This window comes from Mercurialis annua, linkage group LG1-X, assembly GCF_937616625.2.
Source record: "Mercurialis annua linkage group LG1-X, ddMerAnnu1.2, whole genome shotgun sequence".
Taxonomy (NCBI): Eukaryota; Viridiplantae; Streptophyta; class Magnoliopsida; order Malpighiales; family Euphorbiaceae; genus Mercurialis; species Mercurialis annua.
In genome coordinates this window covers 33,731,013-33,752,634 of record NC_065570.1, presented here as the reverse complement: position 1 = coordinate 33,752,634, position 21,622 = coordinate 33,731,013, and the positions used below count along the sequence as shown (strand labels likewise).

Here is a 21,622-nt window from a genome sequence, read left to right as displayed (position 1 = left end):
GTACCAGTGTTGATAGTTTCGAACAGAGGTTTGATTTTCACCTCTCGGTTTTGGAAGGCATTGCAGGAATCTTTTGGTTCGAGGTTGGATTTCAGTACTGCATTTCATCCTTAGACTGACGATCAGTCTGAGAGGACGATTCAGACTTTGGAGGATATGCTTAGGATATGTATTCTGGATTTTCAGGGTAGCTGGGATACTCAATTGCCTTAGATTGAGTTTTCCTACAACAACAGTTATCATGCTAGTATCGAGATGGCACCTTATGAGGCTTTGTATGGGCGCAAGTGTCAATCTCCTATCTTTTGGGAAGAGGTCGACGAGCGTAAACTTTCTGGAGCTGAGATCATCCAGATTACCTCAGAGAAGGTACCTTTGATCAAGTGTAGGCTTGAGACTGCTATTAGTCGGCACAAGAGTTATGCTGATCTTAAGCGGAAGGATTTTGAGTTTCGTGTTAGCGACTATGTATTTCTTCGGGTTTCGCCTATGAAGGGCGTTGTGCGTTTTGGTATTAAGCGGAAATTAGTACCGAGGTTTGTTTATCTGTATGAGATCATAGAGAGTGTTGGAGCAGTTGCTTATCGTTTGTCGTTGCCGCCAGACATGTCTTTGGTACATCCAGTGTTCCATATCTCGATGTTGCGGAAGTGCGTTTCTGATCCTTCTCAACTGATTGTACCACAGAGTGTTGAGATTGACCAAGAGATGTCTTATGAGGAGCAGCCTATTGAGATTGTCGATACGCGGGTGCGTAAGTTGTGGAACAAGGAGATTCTGATGGTCAAGGTTCTGTGGCGTAATCACTCTGTAGAAGAGTTCACCTGGGAGACGGAGTCCGACATGAGGAGCCGTATTCCTTTCCTCTTTCCTTGAGGTACGTTGGATTTGTTGATTGCTTTTATGCTATGTTAGTCCCTTGGGTTATGTGTTTATTTTGTGTGTTACTTTGGTATTTGATACTTTGGGCATTGTGCTATGCGTATTACTTTGATATTTGATACTTTGGGCATTGGGCTATGCGTATTACTTTGGTATGTTTATGTGAGTTGTTGCTTAATTTCGTAGTTGTTAAATCGAGGACGATTTTGTTTTTAAGTTGGGGAAAATATAACACCCTGTATTTTTGCGACTTATTCCGTTAAGCCTAAACGATACCTTGGGTTCGTTTGAGTGGTTCAACCACTTGGAATCCTGATTCGAAGGTTATAAACCTTCTAATATGTGTTTTAAAATATATTAGGAGTAGTCTCGGAGTTTGGAAAGTTTTCGATTTTGATTTCAAATTCAAAATCTCAATTTTCCATCGGAGGCAGTAGCATTTCGCGGGCTTGATGGGAGGAGTGTCGCGGGCGCGACATATATCACGGGCGCGATATGACTGTAGCGGGCGTGATGCGTACAGTGTTCAGTTTGTTAATTTTCTATAAATACCACCTTAATTCGACCTAATCAGATTTTACACTTTCTTGAAAACCCTATTACGGCACCTACTCTCTGAATATCATCTCCTACCTATTCCTTAGTCTAATTTGATTATTGGTAAGTAAATTCATCAATATCTTAAGGTTTAATCATAGTTTAATCGTTCGTATTTTTTCTTAATCCTCTTTCCATCATTTCAATAGATTGTAGACTGATTTTGGGATTTATAAATTCTGGGTTTTCTTCCTTTGGTTGTTCTTAATCTATTACAAAAGGTTAATGGCTCTAAACCCTTATTATGGTTTGTAGAGATTGTTAGTTGATTTGTTAATTCAATACTTTGGGTGACTTGATTGTATTTTTTATGTTGATATGATCTATAATTCTGGAAATCTTGATTTGATGTTATATAAGTCTCTTTGATTTCATTTGTACTTTGGGTGGTTTGGATTGGATGTTACAATTAATAGATTTATCAAATGGCTAAAGATTTTAGGTTATAAAACTGTTTTGATTGTTGTTTAAAAATCTAGAAATGTTTTAACGTTTGATCTTAGTTTGTTAAATGCTTAACAAAACTTTGGGTGGTTTGGAAAGATTGTTTAAATGATTTAATGAATTATTTGGATTAAACTTTTGAGATAAAATTATGTTTTGGTGTCAACCTAAAATCTGGAAATTTTTTTTTTTAAAAGATTAAAAGGTTGTTAGTTAACAATATACACATCGGGGGAATTGAGGTAACTATCTAAGGATCGAACATATGTAAAATATGATTTAATTGAATTATATCACTGTTTTAAAGAATCGTGTTGCTGGAAATTATTTACAAAGAAGTATTCTAGTATTTGGAAGATTACGTTAGTGGATAGTGATTGGTAAAATATACCAATGTTTTGGCTTTGTAAATGCTTACCTAGGGTGGTTTAGACACTATCACATAAGTCACTTTCAGCAACACTAGGTAAGTGTTGCTATATGTGTAAAAACCATTGCCTTAGGCCTATTGCAACGCTTTTCAATCAGCTACATTTGCGGCCGCTGCAGTAGGTTTTGATAGCTATTGCAGCAGTTTTTTTATACTATTGTAATAGAAAAAAAATCGCTGCAATTAATAACAAAAGCAACGGTTTGAAACAACTATTGTAACAGTTTTGTAATGCATTTTTTGCAACATTTATTTTTTTAAGGCAACGATTTGTACAGTATTTTAGGCAACATTTACTTTGATAAGGCAACGATTTTTAAGCAACACTTATATATACTGATATTACTTTAAGCAACACTTATAATATTATAGGCAACATTTGTTTTTGTAAGGCAACATTTTGATATTACTTTAAGCAACACTTATATATACTGATGCAATGGTTTGGCTAAACTTGAAGCAACGGTTTATATAGAATACGCAACAGTTTATATTTAAAGAACAGGAATTAAAAACGGAAACTATTTCGCTAAATTTAAAAACAGAAAACATTCACTAAAAATGGATAACATAAAATATTTACTAAAATTAGAAGACGAAAATATTCATAGAATTCAAATTCCATCTATTACATCACAAAAAGAAAATGTATTTATCAAACATAACGATTATACTACAAAACATAACTGGTACTTAACTAGAGGAGCTCTCAATCAAAATTGAGCGCTTTCAGAATCAGAATTTTCACTTGATTCAACTACTATCGGATTCACTTGAGACATAACACTTTCAAATAACGCCTTATACCCAACCATCTCCTTGTCAAATTGATCTTTCAGTTCTTTCCTTATCTTGTCCGTGATAGATTGCACAAGCTCTTCGGGTACAATTATTAAAGAACTGCATCCTACTCCGTTCTTCAAATTGGTTCTTGTAACCCCTATTCCATACAAAAATGCACGATCGGGAGGCCTCTCACCTATAATAGTGGAAAAAAAAATCATTTCCATTGTTTAGGAACTCCTGCAATTTGGACTGCTGCCAAATAAAACAGAATATAGTATCAGAAATATGACAAACTAACTACCAGATCTTGGACTATAATGCTACAGACAACTACAAAGACTTGCATTTACACAAAACAGAACATAAAAACACAAGACTTGAATTTACACAAAATGGAAAACATTCACTAAAAAGGACAAATAACCTCATCACAAGGACATTCTATATTCATGGATAATGAACAGCCTCCACAAGATGTATAATTTTCTATTTCCAAAAGGCTGAACAAATAAAAAGCAGTATCTTTTACTATTGTCTCTCATATTTCATTTCCTATTGCACATTCCCTTTTTCTTTTTCTAAAGGATGATTACTAATTACATAAATAACGACATTCTACATAACCAAATTTCTTTTAGGCAATTTAACAAAAATGTTCTTTACTTTAATAACGTACCCACTTCAAATCAATAGCAAAGGTCCCCATTCTAACATCATTGATAAAATCAGTACCCTTAATACTAAAATGTTTCTTTTTCCCTCTCTATGATGCATTTAGCCTAGCACAAATATTTGAAAAGTAGAAGCGAAATTGAATCTTACAATTTTGCTAGTTGTATCTTCCCTTGATTCCTTGTATGAACGGCTTGCTTTTATCTTGCGCGTGGCAATGAACATTTCCGCCAAAGTCGGATCAGCCTTATCCTCCTTTTCATCTTGCTGCAACATGGAATTATAAAACCGTTGGTGAAAATCATGTCATAGTTCGAAATCAAATCAAATCAATTAAATTAAATTCTTACCAATTTTTTTCTTATTCTAGCAAAACTTTTTGGCCCTGCAGTATGCATATCCTTCTGTTGGTTCCGATTTTCAACATTTATCTCACTAATGCGTTGTAAAAAGACAAGATGAAAATGACAAATTCAAGATCAGAAAAGACAAGGGGAATATGAGGCATGAAAGCTGATTATTTAATAGAAAATCTTGAGAAAAGAATAATATCAATAAGATAAATAAAAATACCTTTACAAAATCAGTATTCCAATAGTTGAGAAGAGCCTTAAATTGCGTCTCCGGTACTTGGGATGGACGAGATGCAAGTCTTGATTTATCGGTCTTGAACTTATAATAATGGTTCTTCTTTAATCTGCATTTATAAACTCTCCAGTTATCCCCGATAGTTTTTAAAACCCATCTTTTGCCTTCCTCGGGAACTATGTACCTTTTCTGCAATAGAATTTCAACAGTAAATAAATTAAAACATACTCAATGATTAATCGTGAAAAGAATCAAATCCAAATGAGTAAAATCGGACTCATACCTTAACATACTTCCATAGTTCCTTCTTGTAAGGTACTTTACGCCAGCTCTCATAGTTCAAAGGAGCAAGTCCGGAATTGCGAGCTATTGTACCGAGAAAGCTACTAAATTCATTGAGCGTGGAATCATCTGGACCAACAGGCTGAAAATGAACATTTAAAACTATTGGTTTTCTTTCTTCCATTCTCCTTGAGTGTACCTTACTCAATGTAGTAGGTCCTCTAGTTCTTTTCTCTTTGGGCTCTTTTCCTAAATGGAACAGGCAGAAGATGCAGATTTGTCAAGAAACAATTTCTATGTTTGATAAATTTTAGCTAAACAATCCTTCAACCATATGCCATAAAAATCCCAGAAAGCAAGTTGCTCTATTCTATGTACTACAACAATGTAACGTATTTTCTTAACCCAAATTTTACTATAAAAAAATTTCATGAAAAAATGCCACACTTAATCAACCCCAGAATACATATGCCATACATTTAACAAACACTAGAAATTGTTGTCTAGATATTTGGTATCACATCTTGCAAATTGTAGTCCGTTGCATTTCTGAAGAGAGGTGCACATATGCATATAGGCTTTTCAATAATGTGTTTTGCTGGTTTGTATTTCACTAGCCAATGTGATTATGATGAGATGCATAGTTAATATATATATATATATATATATATATATATATATATTCACACACTGTTTCTAGCACAAATGCATTATTTTCTCATTTCAATCTTTTTACCAACGCATATATGTTGTGAGATTATGTTCTTTTCTAGAATTACATAAGCAGAAAATTAAATAGATAGGCTAAATTGTTTTTGCAATTTATTTTAGAAAATTGCATTTAAGAGGATTATAAATCAGACTTAGCTATAATGACTATTGTTTAAACAAAAGAGAATATATGTTTACCTGAACTTGTCTCTTCATTCGGTTGTACTTCAATATTCTCATCAAGATGTTCGGTTTCTTCTTGCTCCTCCGTATCCTTTTCGAGATGTTCTTGTTCTCTTTGCTTTTCGCTAACAATAGCATCATCGACTAAATCCTCTTCAATTGCATGAGCTGCTCTCGTGGATTTCACTTCACCGCTTTTTTCTTTAGTTCTTTTTTCCTTTGAAGTCCTAGATTCTGAATAAGAATGAGTCGATTGACTATTTTGATTCTTAGGCCTGGCTGCAAATCTCTGGCAGTATATTTTTTTTGTTGACCTCACTTCAACAATATTTTTCTTTCCATTTTTCCTTCTCTTAAAATGTTTCAAGTTATCTAGATGAAAGCCAGACCTGCATTTCACAAAGAAAATAACTACACTTATAACTCAAAGTTAACTAAGAGCATTCACAAAGAAACTAACCAAACTAAGAGCATTCACCCTAATTAAACCCTGATTACATCTACAATCATAAGAATTTATTTCACAAACAGTAAAGAAGAATCAGTAAATTATACAAACCTTAAAGAAGACATTTGAAGAGATCAGTAAACCCTAGAAGAGAAAGAGATGTTAGCAATGAAAATAAAAATAAAATTGAAAGAGAAACAGATGTTACCTTTGGCGATGAATTAGAGATTGAAAGAGAAACAGATGTTACCTTTGGTGATGGCGATGAAGATGATGATGGCTATGGAAGAGAAGCTCAATCACTGAATTTGAAAGAGAAACTCAATCGTTATGAACTAAGGGCTGGAAACTTTGTTTATAAAATGGCTCAAACATATTTAAAGGATGTTAGTCTTGTTCACAATGGTTAAATGAGATATAAGGCATGTAAGGGTTATATGGTTGTTGTGAGTTGATTAAATTATGGCCTAATTACTTAAAAACCCCCACCTTGTAACATTTTTTCGTTTATACCCTGACCTAGGAAAAAGTTCATTTGTACCCTTTTTTGATTTTTCGTTTTCATCTCTACCCTAAAATTTAAATTTTTGACAATTAAATTAATTAAAGGATGAAAACATTATAAATGATTAATAATATTAATGTTTAATTAGAATATAAGCTAAATATAAAGGATCATTTTGAATATTTTTCCAAATGAAAAGAGGTCAAATTAACTCTTTAGGGTAGAGACGAAAATGAAAAATCAAAAAAAGGGTACAAATAAACTTTTTCCTAGGTCAGGGTATAAACGAATAAATGTTACAAGGTGGGGATTTTTTTAAGTAATTAGGCCTTAAATTATTTAGTTTCAGTTGATACTTGAAAGATGATTGAATCTTATTGATTCTATTTAAGGTGAGATATTAAGTGTACCTCGGGTGTTACTTGTCAAGTGTTGACAAGCTTATTTGGATTGTGGTTTTCTATATTGTTTCGTGGCATTATTAAGTTAAGGTATGAGTTCTTATTTAAAATAACTTTGGTTTCATTTAATGTTTGATTTAAGACTTTGATTTTTAACTTTGGTTTATGGATGGGTCGGGTTAGACGTGGTCTCCCGACATATTGTGTTAAGCTACACTGCAGTAATGCTAACAACTATTATTGTTTTGAAAAGATTATTTAAGTATTAAAGACGTTGGTTTCGTTTTCAAAGATAAAAACTCACCTAAGCTTAATTTGCCCAACTTTGTTATTTGGTTTGAATTGAATACTTAGGATATACTTTAGTTGTACTTTGGTTACCTTGGTTGATTCTTTGGTTGTGTTTGAAATGCTAGTGCTATGTGGAGTCTAGTATTCTTAGAGTTATGGGTTGTTCAGATTTTAACTTGTATAATGTTTTAGACATGTCGATTGCTCGTGCTTCGGAGTCTACGCAAGGTTAGCTTTTTGACAAGATTCACGTGGATAAGCAAGCAGTGAGTTTATAGTAAAATTTACTGCTTTATTAAGTACCGCACATTATTTTAGTATATCAAATGTTTGTGAACTGTTTTAAGGATTATGAATTTGGATTAAAACGAGCTACTCGATAGGCTTGTATCGAGACTGCGTGCACCTGTAAGTACTTTGGGATCGGCTGACCAATGTTTGGCCCACTTTGGGAATCGATGAGGATTTGTTCCCATCTACTTTGGATAATACTTTGGGTTGAATACTTTGGGATTTCATTTCAATACTGTTTTCCATAATCAAATATATAAATTAGTATAAAAGGATTTGTTTTTAAGGGTTTTAAACTTAATAAATGTAAATAGCATTATGAACCTATCTCAGTATATCTGACCCCGTTGTTTTCCCAATTTTTTCCAGGCTTATGATTTTGAGAGCGTTGCTCATCTCCGATCTATTGATTCCTCGGAGGTCTTTTTATGTTATTAGACTAGTCAGCTATTTTACCTCTTAGACCGCGGTAGAACTAGTTGTCCCTATTATTATTACACTTTGGTTTGTCGCAGTGGTATGACTTTTATATTATTGTACTTTGGCATGTTACATTGAATTATTTATATATGAGGCATATTTCATAATTTCGAATTTCTATTAAGTAATTATATTAGAATTGTTGTATAAACTGCTAGACTAAGGTTAGAGTCTCGGTTGCCCCCGAGCATTGGTTTTCTTGCAGGTTTATTTTTATTAGAAAGTTATCTGCGAGGCTTGCTACGGGTTTTGGTACGACCATACCCATACCCTAGCGCCGGTCGCGATCCATGAAAGTGGGTCGTGACATTTACAAACGTTACGAAACAAATCCAAATGTTTACAAACGTTACGAAACAAATCCAAATGTTTCACAATTTTTGCGATTTAATCCAAATGTTTACAAACCAAACGTTACGAAACAAATCCAAACGATTCACCATTTTAGCGATTTAAGCAAAACGTTTACAAACGTTTACAAACGTTACAAAAAAAATGCAAATGTTTCCCCATTTTAGCGATTTAAGCCAAACGTTTACAAACGTTACGAAACAAATCCAAATGTTTCCCCTTTTTGGCGATTGAAGCCAAACGTTTACAAACATTACGAAACAAATCCAAAAGTTTCACCTTTTTAGCAATTTAAGCCAAAAGTTTACAAACTTAACGAAACAAATCCAACCGTTTCATCGTATTAGCAATATAAGCCAAACGTTTACAAACGTTACGAAACAAATCCAAATGTTTCACCTTTTTAGCGAATTAAGTCCAACATTTACAAACGTTACGAAACAAAACCAAACGCTTAAGACGTTACAAAACAAATCCAAACATTTCACATTTTTTGCGATTTAAGCCAAACGTTTGCAAACATTATGAAACAAAACCAATCGTTTACAAATGTTACGAAACAAATCCAAACGTTTCCTCTTATTAGCAATTTAAGCCAAAGTTTTACAAACGTTACGGAACAAATCCAAACGTTTCTCCTTTTTAGCGATATAAGTCGAACGTTTACAAACTTTACGAAACAAAACTAAATGTTTCACCTTTTTAGCTATTTAAGCCGAACTTTTACAAACGTTACGAAACAAAACCAAAGATTTCACCTTTTAAGCGATTTAAGCCGAACGTTTACAAACATTACGAAACAAATCCAAATGTTTCGCCTTTTTAGCAATTTAAGCCAAATGTTTACAAACTCTACGAAACAAATCCAAGTGTTTACCCTTTTTAGCAATTTAAACCAAACGTATACAACCATAATGAAACAAAACCAAATGTTTCACCTTTTTATGATATAAGCCAAGCGTTACAAACTTTACAAAACAAATCCAAATGTTTCACCTTTTTAGCGATTTAAGCCAAACATTTACAAACGTTATGAACAAATCCAAACGTGTCACCTTTTTAGCAATTTAAATCCAAACGTTGCACCTCTTTAGCGATTTAGGCCAAACGTTTACAAACGTTACGAAACAAATATAAACGTTTCACCGTTTTAGCAATTTAAGCCAAACGTTTCATTTTCTTAGTGATTTAAGCCAAATGTTTAAAAATGTTACGAAACAAATCCAAATGTTTCACCTTTTTAGCGATTTAAGGCAAACGTTTACAAACGTTACGAACCTAATCAAAACGTTTAAAACGTTACGAAACCCTTTTCAGCAATTTAAGCCAAACGTTTACAAACGTTGCGAAAGAAATCCAAACGTTTCACCTTTTTAGCGATTTAAAACAAACGTTTACAAACGATACGAAACAAATCCAAATGTTTCACCCTTTTAGCGATTTAAGCCAACGTTTACAAACGTTACGAAACAAAACAAAACGTTTACAAACGTTACAAAACAAAACCAAACGTTTCCCCTTTTTAGCGACTTAGGCCAAACGTTTACAAACATTACGAAACAAATCCAAGAGTTTCACCTTTATTTAAATATAAGCCAAACGTTTACAAACGTTACAAAAAAATCCAAACTTTTCACCTTTTTAGCGATTTAAGCCAAAAGTTTACAAACGTTACGAAACAAATCCAAGCTTTTCACCTTATTAGTGATTTAAGCCAAACGTTTAAAAATGTTACGAAAAGAATCCAAACGTTTCACCTTTTTAGAGAGTTAAGTCAAACGTTTACAAACGTTACGAAACAAATCAAAACGTTTCTCCTTATTAGCGATTTAAGCCAAACCTTTACAAACATTGCAAAAAAAATGTTGTTTCACCTTTTTTGCGATTTAAGCCAAATGTTTACAAACATTACAAAACGAAAACAAACGTTTAAAACGTTACGAAACAAATCCAAGCGTTTCACCTTTTTAGCAATTTAAGCCAAACGTTTAGAAACGTTGCGAAACAAATCCAAACGTTTCCCCTTTTTAGCGATTTAAGCCAAACGTTTAAAATGTTACGAAACAAATCCAAACGTTTCACCTTTTTAGCGATATAAGCCAAACGTTTACAAACTTTACGAAACAAATCCAAACGTTTCACATTTTTTGCGGTTGAAGCCAAACGTTTACAAACGCTACGAAACAAATCCAAGCTTTTCCCATATTTAGCAATTTAAGCCAAACGTTTACAAACGTTACGAAACTAAACCAAGCGTTTCACCTTTTTAGCAATTTAAGCCAAACGTTTACAAACGTTACGAAACAAATCCAAACGTTTCACCTTTTTAACGATTTCAGCAAAACGTTTACAAACGGTACGAAACGAATCCAAACGTTTCCCCTTTTTAGCTATTTAAGCCAAACGTTTACAAACGCTACGAAAAAAATCAAATCGTTTCACTTTTTTAGCAATTTAAACCAAACGTTTACAAACGCTACGAAACAAATCCAAACGTTTCACCTTTTTAGCGATTTAAGCCAAACGTTTGCAAACGTTACGAAACAAATCCAAATGTTTCACCTTTTTAGCGATTTAAGCAAAACGTTTACAAACGTTACGAAGGAAATCCGAACGTTTTGTTGGCGCAGCGGGAGGCGCGGGTCCGAATCGTATATTTCAATTCAAAATCAAAATTCCAGCTATCCGGATCCTAAAGTTGATCATATCAACAACAAATGGATCGTCGTATCATTTAGTAATTAAAGCACGCATCTAGGAATCGTAAGAAGAATACCTATGTCAATTCTCCAGCGATTCTTGTAGTCCTGAAAGTACGGCGACCTCAAGTTCGTCCACACGAGTATGCATCCGATTGAATCCTCGCCTTGAAGTAATCCTGCAAGAGTTCCTCTTGCTGAGCAGCCCTAAGCTCAAACTCTCGCCGCGATCACTACCTTGCTCGGATGTATGAAAAACGTCGCCAAGTTTTTCCCGTGATTGATGACTACTTGAACTCCTTCAAGTGCTTTCTATTTATAGGTTAAAGCATGTCTTAAGAATGCAAGGACATACTCTATTTATAGGTTAGAGCATGTCTTAAGAATGCAACACCTTACATGCTAGGTGTCACACACCAAGCAAAGGTGTTGCCACCACATGACACCTTTCATGTGGTGACATCACATAGGTGACATCATATAGGTGATGCCATCATATGACATCACATATATGACATAAGCTTATCTCATTACATCATCACCATGACATCATCATTCCATTAGCTTATGATTAATGATTTAAGTATCATTACTTACACTAATTAATTACTTAAACCTTTTAATCATAAAACTTGGTTAAAATATAATTAGGTTCCTACTAATTTATAACTCTTCTAAATTAGTTCCTAATTAACTTGGACATAGTACAATTAGGTTCCTACTAATTTATAACTCTTACAAATTAGTCCCTAATTTGTACTTGTTTTTCATCTTAGATTAATTTCCGAGATATGCTAGTATCCATATGAAATTGATCTTTCGTAAACTCAATAGGTTGCACACTCTATTGTGTGTGACTAACTAGGTTCACATCTATATGGCAACGAGAGACATAAGAAATGCCTTTCTTATATTAAATAATTAAATCTCATTTAATTATTAATTCTCGTAGATTGAAAGTGACGTCTGGCACCATATCACGACTCCCAAATAGATATGAATGTTTCGATGCATTCTTTATGAACCAATGTTCATAATTACCGTACACTCAAAATTCCCTTCATCTAAGATTCCAATCTCGACTAGTGTCACGGTTAAGTCAAACATTGTTTGTCTTGATTATATGACCTCATCTCTCAGTTCTAATTCTTGATAAATATGACTTCCACTAGAAACAACTTTCTATGTAAGTCATATACACCTGCGCAGGTTTTATCATCCATCATGAACAATTCGAGATAGCATAGAATCTTATCTCCGTTCATCCACAGTGATGAATCCTTTCTAGGTTAAACCCCTATCTCCATGTACAGCTAACTAGAGCCAACACATCCCGCGGCCCTAGCTCATGAAAGATCTAGGGTTAAGGAGTATCAAACTCTAATCACCTATATACAAGATAGTGTCACCGCAAGTCAAAGGACATATGTACAATTATGAACTAGATGACATTAAATTGACTTTAATGAATTACCATGTATAAGTCATCTAGCGTCACTTGTTCGACTCACTCAACACCTTGAGTGTCCACATGTTTATTCTTCTTTTAGAGAAACAATTTCTCTCTTTCCAACACTTTCTTTAGATAATATGATAATGCCTTTACTTATGTTCGGATAATTTGTGAGACCCGGTTTCTTTTGCTAGGGCAGTAGCACCATTGTGGTCGCAGAAAAGAGGAAATGTCGACTTTAATGGAAGAAAACCGTACTTAATTCAGTTACGAACTAATTTATCCAAACACCTTCTATTACTACATCTCATGTCATAATATACTCGGCTTCTATAATGGAATATGGAGTTGATTCCATCTTAGAACACTTCTAGCTCACTACTCCTTCATTATAGATAAATATGAATCTGGAGATAGACTCTCTATTATCCATATCTGATTATTAATCAGAATTTGTAAAACGTTCAACTTAAAAATCTCGTTCTCCATATCTTTAGTTCTATAAAAGTTTTTAAAGATATCTTTAACAACCATCCAATGTTCTCAACATGGATTGGATTAAAACCGATTAGTCCCACTAACAGCATAGACAACTTCTAGCTTTGTAAGTGGAAACACATACCTCAGACTACCAATTGCTGAAGCCTATGGTATCTTTGCTATATTCTTTCTTTCTTCAGAAGTTTCGGAAGACACTCCCTTTGAAAGAAGAATTTTATGCCTAACTAGTATCAATCCTCTCTTAGAACTTTTATATTGAACTACTTCAATATCTTTTCTAAGAAGAGCCTTTAGGAGAAACCAATTATTCTCTTAGATCTATCTCTATAGAGTCTAGTACTGAGAAATTAGGCTACCTCTCCGAGGTCTTTGATGGAGTACGTATTAGATAAACCAAAGTTTTACAAAAGTTAACATTCCAATATTATTATTTATTAGTAATAAGTTATCTACATGAAAGATCATGAAAGTGAGTCTGCTCCCACTAACCTTCTTGTAAACATTAGGTTTATCATTGTTTTTAATAAATTCGTAACTGACGAAACTTGAAGCTTTCTTTCCATCAACTAGGGATTATTTTAGCTTACACGCCTTGGAACCTTCTTCAGATTCAAAATCCTCGACTTGTTCCATCTAGATATACTCTTTAATTTAACCATTAAGGAATGTGGTTCTTACATCCATATGTCAAACCACCAAATCAAAATGTGTAGTCTTGGTAAGAAAAATCTTGATGAACTTAGGCATGGCTACCGACGATAAAGTGTATTCACAATACAACTTCTTGCCTCTAGCAAAACTCTTTTGCAACAAGCCTAGCTTTAAAGATCTCCACCTTTCCATTAGTACCAATTTTACACTTGAAGATCCATTTAAACCTTATTGGTATAATACCTTTGGATGGATCGACTAGCTCCTAAAATTTGGTTTCTTTATATTTAATCCATTTCAGATTTTATTTCTTCAAACCAATTTTGATGAATCTATATCACATATAGTTTCCTCATAAGTAAAGGGATCAACATTTGATCTTTTTCTACATGACTAAACAACTCTTGTTTATCATGCGGGAAAACCATCTCTCTCCGGTGGACGAGATACTCTACTTAATCTTCGAGTTGTTAATGTAGATACATCTTTTACTAACTTTGGTTTTTAGTGGGTTTGATCAATCTTCATTGATTCATTATTTTGTTGGTAAGTAGATGACTCCTCATCTAATTCTATATTCCTTTCTTAGTGTCCCTCTTGAATAAACGCTTTATTAAGAAAGACTACCACCGATAAACAACGATTGTTTGTTCGGTTCGAATATAGAAACATCATCCTAAACTGTCTTTAGGATATCCAACTGTCACGACCCAATTTCATGAATCATGACCGGCGCTAGGGTATGGGTATGGTCGTACCAAAACCCGTAGCAAGTCTCGCGAAAATAAAATAAATATTTAAACCTGCAGAAAACTGCTCGGGGGCAACCGAGACTCCAACCTAAGTCTAGCAGTTTATATTACAGTTCTAATATAAATAACTTAAATATCTGAAACGTTCAACGGCTTGCCTTAAATATAATAATAAAATATCCCAGAGTGAACATGCCAAGAATAAATAATCAAACAACCGATAATTTCAAAGTGCAATATCAATTGTAATATATAAACTAGTTCTACTGCGGTCTAAGAGTTTGAAAACAGAAACTAGTTTAAATAACATAAAAACCTCCGAGGAATCAAAAGAATCGGAATGGACTAGCTTTCCAATCATAAACCTTGAAAATTTGGGAAAACAACGGGGTCAGATATACTGAGATGAGTTCGCAATACTATTTATATTTATTAAGTTTAAAACCCTTAAATCAAAACAGTTTATACTAACATAGTATGATTAGGAAAAACATTATTGAAATGATCCCAGCGTAAGTATGACATAGCATACTGATAAACCCCTAGTGGACGGGAATAAATCCTCGTCATATATATATATACCAGCGTAAGCAAGACTTTAGTTTGCCGTTTCCTAGAGTACTTACCGGTGCACACAGTCTCGATACGAGCCTATCGAGCAGCTCGTTTCAATCTAGATCCATAATCCGTAAAAACAGTTCAAGAGCATTTATAATATTAAAATATGACGCGGTACTTAATAAAGCGGTGAATAGAACTACAAACTCATTGCTTGCTTATCCATGTGAATCTTGGCAAACAGCTAACCCTGCGTAGACTCCGAAGCACGAACAGTCGACGGGTCTAAAATAATATATAACTTAAAATTCATTCAACCCCTAACTCCAAGAATACTAGACACCACATAGGACTAGCACAATACCGAGTCAAGCATAAACGTAGCCAGAATAGAATGAACAATTAATCATGAAATGACCCGAGTCAAAAATGAACCCCATCGAGTCACATAATACTCAATAAATAAATAAGCCAAGTCTATTGGGTTTCCGCTTTAAAATCTGTTCCGAAAAATATTACTTAAATAATAAATAAATAATAACTTAAATTCATTTCCTCAAATATTGGGTTAGCCGAGTTACCAATAACTACCAAGCTACCTCACATGTCGGGTGACCCAAGTCTAACCCGACCCAAAATATTTTATCAAAATATAAACCAGAGTTTATAATTCACAAAATCACTTTGATAAAATAAGTATAATCATACCTAATTATAAACCATAATTTATAATTATAAAATCAACTTTGATAAAATAATAAATCAATATTTAAAACGGAACCCAATATCTTTAACTTCAAGTAACCCAAGTTACAACCAAAAACTTAATCAAATAAGTTATAAAAAAAATTAGGGACTAAACTGTACTTTAGCCAATTCGATATTCGAAATCAAATTAATTACTTTTGTTTATAACTAAAACAAAATACAAGTTTACTAACCAAAAATTTACCTAAATAAGTTATAAAAACGTTCAGGGGCTAAATTGTAATTTAGCCACTTTGATATTCGGAAAACAAATATAATTACCCGAGTAATTATATTAACCTAAGTTTGTAAAACACTTAACGTTTACGATTTCTAATTTATAAATCACTCGAGATTCGAAAGTTATTATTAAAACAAAATCCATTTATAATTAACCTTGAGCATTTACTTGATTTAAATGAACATTTTTGGTGATTAAAATGGCGAATTGGCCATCTCCTTCTTTCAAATCCAATTCACCCTGCCATACACAACAATCACCATTTTCATCAAGAAAACAATTACAGAGACAAAGAATTTATCATTTTCAAAACAACAATTCCATAACTCTTAAACAAACCTATAACTAAGAAACTTGATAAACCAATTGCCCCTAACCTCAACAAACACAAACACAGTAACTCTTTAGGAAAACGAAACCGGAAATCGTCAATTATCGATGGATCCGAATTGATGGATTCAAACCACAACCGATAGCTTAAAACGATATATAACTAACATACTAAGAGATTATAATCATAACAATAAAATTCATGGACAAAAGAAAAAGAAACTGTAATACCCTAAAATATTTAATTATCTAATTGGACCAAGTGTCCAGTTTAGATTCGCCGGAGTGGCGAAATCGGAAAGATTTTGAGAAAAATTGAGATAAATAAATTTTAGTAGGTCGGTTTTAAGGAAAACAATTAAGTGGAAACTAAGGTTATATTTCAATTCTAAAATTAGAATTGGAATTAAAAGGAAAAATGTCAAGAAAAGTCCAAAATAGGGCACAAGGACCAAAGTGGTAATTTAGCCACTTTGTGTCGAAAATAGAAATATTGGATTTTGACGGGAAAGTGTTAATATCGAGCTTTGTATTATTTATAGGATATAAATAATACGTATAAGTCGTAATAAAAGAGTTTATCGATTTAGCTATGGACTAAATCGTAGGAAAGAAAAGTAAGAAATTGTAACAAGGAAAGAAAGGAAGGACCAAAACATATTTTTAGCCATTCAATATAAGAGCTTACCATTTGAATGAAGGAAACAGAAGAAGGATCGAGAGAAAAGAAATCAATCGCCGATTACGTCGTTTCGCCGCCGTTTCTCCGTTCGATGTCCGATTCAAGCGATTTTCGCGTCGATCTCTTCAGAATCGAGAGCTCTATCAATCCCAAGCTTCGTTTCAAGGTAAGATTTCGAGAATTGGTGCCAAATTCGAGTTATGTGGGCTGTTTTGGTTTAGAGTTGAAAAATGACATTTTTGGCTCGGTTTTAGTGTTCTGATAAAAGCTAAATGGCGGGTTTGGTGAGAAACAAGGTTTTTGATATGTGTAGTAGGTCGGGGTGCGGCGGAACGGCCCGGAAACGACGTTTCCGGGGCCGTGCATAGCGGTAGCTATGCGCCCGCATAGCCAAGGCTATGCAGGCGCATAGCCATGCTATGCGCGCGCATAGCCAAGCCATGCACTGCTCGCACGACATTTTCGAAGGGGCTAAAATGGACTTTTAGCCAAGAGACTAAAATGGACTTTACCCAAAAAGAAACGAGATTTTGATATTTTGAATATTAAACCCTAATATTAATTAAAGGTCCCGATAACTTGAAAAGTGAGATTTAGCTCGATGTTTTACACGATCTATGTTTATGAATAACGTTAAGGGAATTATATAATTCTCGAATACAAGGAATAGTATTCAATAAGTCGTGGATACAACTAAAAGTTTATGAATACATAAATAATACTAAGAATAAAACTAATACCTAAATCATGAATGTATTATACGTATAAACACATGATTTACGTCTGACTATTAAATGTTAATTAATATGTATCAGACGTACGACCAGACAGTGAGGGCACTAGAGGGGTACTAGTACGAGCATATTACCACATCGATCTTGTTGTAGAGTGGATAGCGGTCACTGTGAGTTGCACTTTACTTTCACGTATTAGATATTAAAGTTATTTTATATAGATATATCTACTGTTTACACGCATCGCATTATATATAATTGATTGAATTGTTATATGTTTTATTAATTTCTATATACGAGAACTAGTATGCGATCCGAAGAAACTAGCTACCTATTGGGTGTCAATAGGATCTGTGATCACCAGTACATAGTCAGTCTAGTGTGTTCGCATTTGAGAAATGATTGGATACATATGATATGATATGAATTCGATACGAGAGTGAACTCGGCTACGGTGTAGTCTGGAAGTCCCCGTATCTAGTGGGCTGGGCCCATCAGTGAGTTGGACTCACAGCTTGAGATTTACGATTGGTTTGAATGATATATGATTATTCGAGAAATGTGTCGCATGCTAGGATATTAGTTTCGTACGGATCAAAAACATGTTTATATGTTTTATATTATTGATTTCCTGAGATGCGATGCTATGTTCCCATATTAATACTGTTAGTAAATGTCAACTCACTCAGTATTTTCCCAAATACTGACCCCTCACCTTTGATGTCTTTCAGGTGCTTAGTTTGTGGACTTAGCTAGAGGCCAATTTACAAGTCCAGAAGTCAGTTGTGTATGTATAGTTTCTGACTTCTGTGAATGCTGCAGTAGTGGTCCTGTGTCGACAGAATAGTAGCCTAGACAGCAGTTCATTTTGATTGTATATATTAACTGTTGTCATTGTTTTATATGCTTTTGATTGGCTACGTGTTTTATATGATCCACGGCCCCAGATACCGGTGAGGTGTTTTGAGACATTAACTGATGTATATAGTACCGTGAGGCTAGTTCGTACGAGGTACGGTAACTAGAGCCCGCGAGGTTTAAACAGTTAATGTAAATATTTTGTTATAAGGAATATATATATGTAATTGCTTCCGTTGTTTGATATTATTTGTTTATTATTTGCAAAAAATTAATAGTGATTTGAGGCTTGCTACGGGTTCCGGAGCTACAACTCCCGTTTCCTAGCGCCGGTTGCGGCTCAATATTTTGGGTCGTGACAATGTTGGTATCATAGCAGTTTGGTCCATTTACCACTGCTAGATTTTTTCTGATGGTCTGTTTGACTGGAAGCATTCTGTCAGTAAGTATACCTAGGAGTTACTGCAACATTGAGTCAGACCTTAGTTGTCTGTAATTATGTTATTTGTGTATTAGTAGTAAGTGACGTGGCACGCGCAAATCAGGGTTATTACGATAACATATAATTAACATCAGTATATACGAACGACTGAGATAATTTAGTGAATGTTACTTGCGCCGAGGTTATTAAATGGTTATCTGCTTGCGAACTACGTGCGGCTGGATTAAGTACTAAATGTTTACAGCTTTTTATAAGCTGATATTGGAATTGCGTGTGGAAATGGGCTCAGATGGTCGCTTATGTTTGAAATTGTTTCTTTTCAGCATGTCTGGGCAAAACGGAGCTCAGTCGCATGTTGAGGACGAACGGGAGGAAGCGCCTCATATATTTCAAAACGGGTTTCACAATGAAGCAGGCGAACCATCTGGGGTCCATCAGAATGGATTCCATGCAAATACTAGAGCATCGCTAGAGATATATCAAAATGGTTTTATGTCTGTGTCGGAGATTGGTAGTTCTTCTGGAAACAAAGTTAGAGTGCATTCGCCGGAGATAGAATACAGCAAAGAAGAGGAAGAGAAACCGGAGGAAGATCCGGAAGAGGATCCTGAAGAAGATCCTGAGGAGGATCCTGAGGAAGATCCAGAAGAAGAATTAGAAGAGGAGGCAGAAGAGGAAGATCCTCAGGAGGAAGAGTATGAAGAAGAACAGTTAGATGAATTAGACGTCGAAGAGTACAGAGGTGACTATTTCTGGTCTGGTGTGCGGAGATACCGTAATTTGAGGGAAGATGCAGACATAGCTAACGGTCAGGCGCAGATAGCCCTAAACCAGGTTAGGAGGCAGATGCGTTCTTTTTCTAGAGGGATGTTAACTGTAGGAGTGTACTCTACTGATTTTCTGCGGATGGCTGAAGAAGTCCCTGATCTGAACGAAGACAATAGAACTATTAATCGTAGGTATGTCAGGGGTGTAGGACCTCAGTTTGATAAGCTGTATGAGCACGTGGACGAACATTTTAGCACACTTACTACAATGGCCCGTAGGATTGAAACAGAGCATGAATGGGCGGGCGATCCAATCCGACCCTTTTACTTTAGACGTGAGTACCACCCAGACTATGTCAGCACGTCCTCCAGAATTAGAACCAACCCCCATTTTGTGCAAAGAGGCGGAAGAAACTCCGGTAGAACAGTTATGGGCCGACACAAAGGCGTAGTTATTAGGGAACCTAGCGTTCCGCATCAGGCACCTCCAGGTATTAGTGATTTACATGCTTTAAGTATTTGTGTTTATATGTTTGCATTACTGTGTATATATAACTGCTGCATTGCATGATAGAACAGGATACGCCTATAGAACAATACCTTAAAAAGTAAAAACCTATAGGAAGCGCTGTTACTGGATACGCGCCTAATAAAAGAATATATAAACATAACTTACAGAAACAATAATATAATAAACATCACACCATATAATTATCGCAAACGTAATTCCTATATTACGTTTTAGAATTTGAAGAAAGAGATGGATTACTTACAGGAAGTCGATGTGAAACATCGGTATCTGCGTTTGTATATGACGTAGTATAGAGTGTTGCAGAAGTGGATGTGGTGATTACAGCAGTAGAAAATTTTGAATTAAATTGAGTTGTCGGAGATATGGAGAGAGAAGGAATGTGACATAAGAACAGTCTGTAAAAGACAGAAAATGACAGCAGTACAAAAATTTGAAATATACCCAATAAGTATAAAGAAAGCCGTTAATAGTCGCAGAGCGTATAATCTAGAGTGAACTTACGGTTTTATGAAAATTTTGAAAGTCTTTATGATTTTTCAAGGTACAATTGTGCTCAGACATCGCATGTGATATTGCATAGGCCAAATCCATTCTCAGGTCCCTTTACTCTTCACTTTTTTTTCAAGAGGTCCCTCTATTTCAATTTACCATTTTCGTGTCCCTCTACTTCCATTTTTTTGGTTATAATACCCCTCGGTGGACGGAATGCGGAGAGTGTGCCACACTCGCTGTTAACTCTAACAGAATGATTTTACACCTGATAAATAATTAATAAATGACACTTATAAGAGAAATATAAAATACATGTAAAATTAAAGGACTTGTAAAGGAATTTTTCCCTTTCTTCTCTAATTCAAGTCTTCATCCATTACTGGTGTCTAAATTAACCACGTCTTCATCCATCACTTGTCCTTTTTACCATAATCATCTTCGCCGCTCTCACTATCGTCCGCATCTTCGCCGCTTTCACTTTCCGCCGCATCACAAACACCTTTCATCGTCTCCTTCGCTTCATCTTTGTCACTCCCCGCCTTTTCCACCACCTTAATCGTCCCATCTCTTGCCTTATCGGAAGCGACACCCGTATAACCTTTCGCCATTTCCTTCACATCATTCACTCAGTACAGATGCAAGAGATTGACGGCGACATAAACCGGCTAGCCACTGCTATTCGTTGTTTTTTGTGGTGGATGCGATAGGACAGATCTAGCTTCTGTCTTTAGTTACCTAGTTGGAGGAATTAGGGGTTTTAGATTATATTTTGTTATTTATTTTAATTAATTAGAGGAAATTTAATCTTTAACTTAAAAAATCGTTTAGCTTGCAGATATTG

General features: G+C 34.7%; 2 protein-coding genes across 2 annotated transcripts; one reads left to right on the top strand and one right to left on the bottom strand.

Moving 5' to 3' along the window:
* The first annotated feature begins 255 nt into the window (after window positions 1-255).
* On the top strand, window positions 256-876 carry LOC126668388 (uncharacterized). The gene is made up of 3 exons (XM_050361595.1): window positions 256-315; window positions 496-615; window positions 688-876. The coding sequence occupies exons 1-3, from the start codon at window positions 256-258 to the stop codon at window positions 874-876; spliced, it is 369 nt and encodes a 122-aa protein (XP_050217552.1).
* Window positions 877-4,332: 3,456 nt separating this feature from the next.
* LOC126668380 (uncharacterized) lies at window positions 4,333-21,389 on the bottom strand. Its single transcript, XM_056104384.1, has 9 exons — window positions 21,209-21,389; window positions 20,358-20,403; window positions 20,101-20,221; window positions 16,100-16,184; window positions 6,274-6,325; window positions 5,591-5,964; window positions 4,683-4,930; window positions 4,391-4,588; window positions 4,333-4,344 (listed from the first exon to the last, which is right to left on the bottom strand). The coding sequence occupies exons 1-9, from the start codon at window positions 21,387-21,389 to the stop codon at window positions 4,333-4,335; spliced, it is 1,317 nt and encodes a 438-aa protein (XP_055960359.1).
* Between the last annotated feature and the right edge of the window lie 233 nt (window positions 21,390-21,622).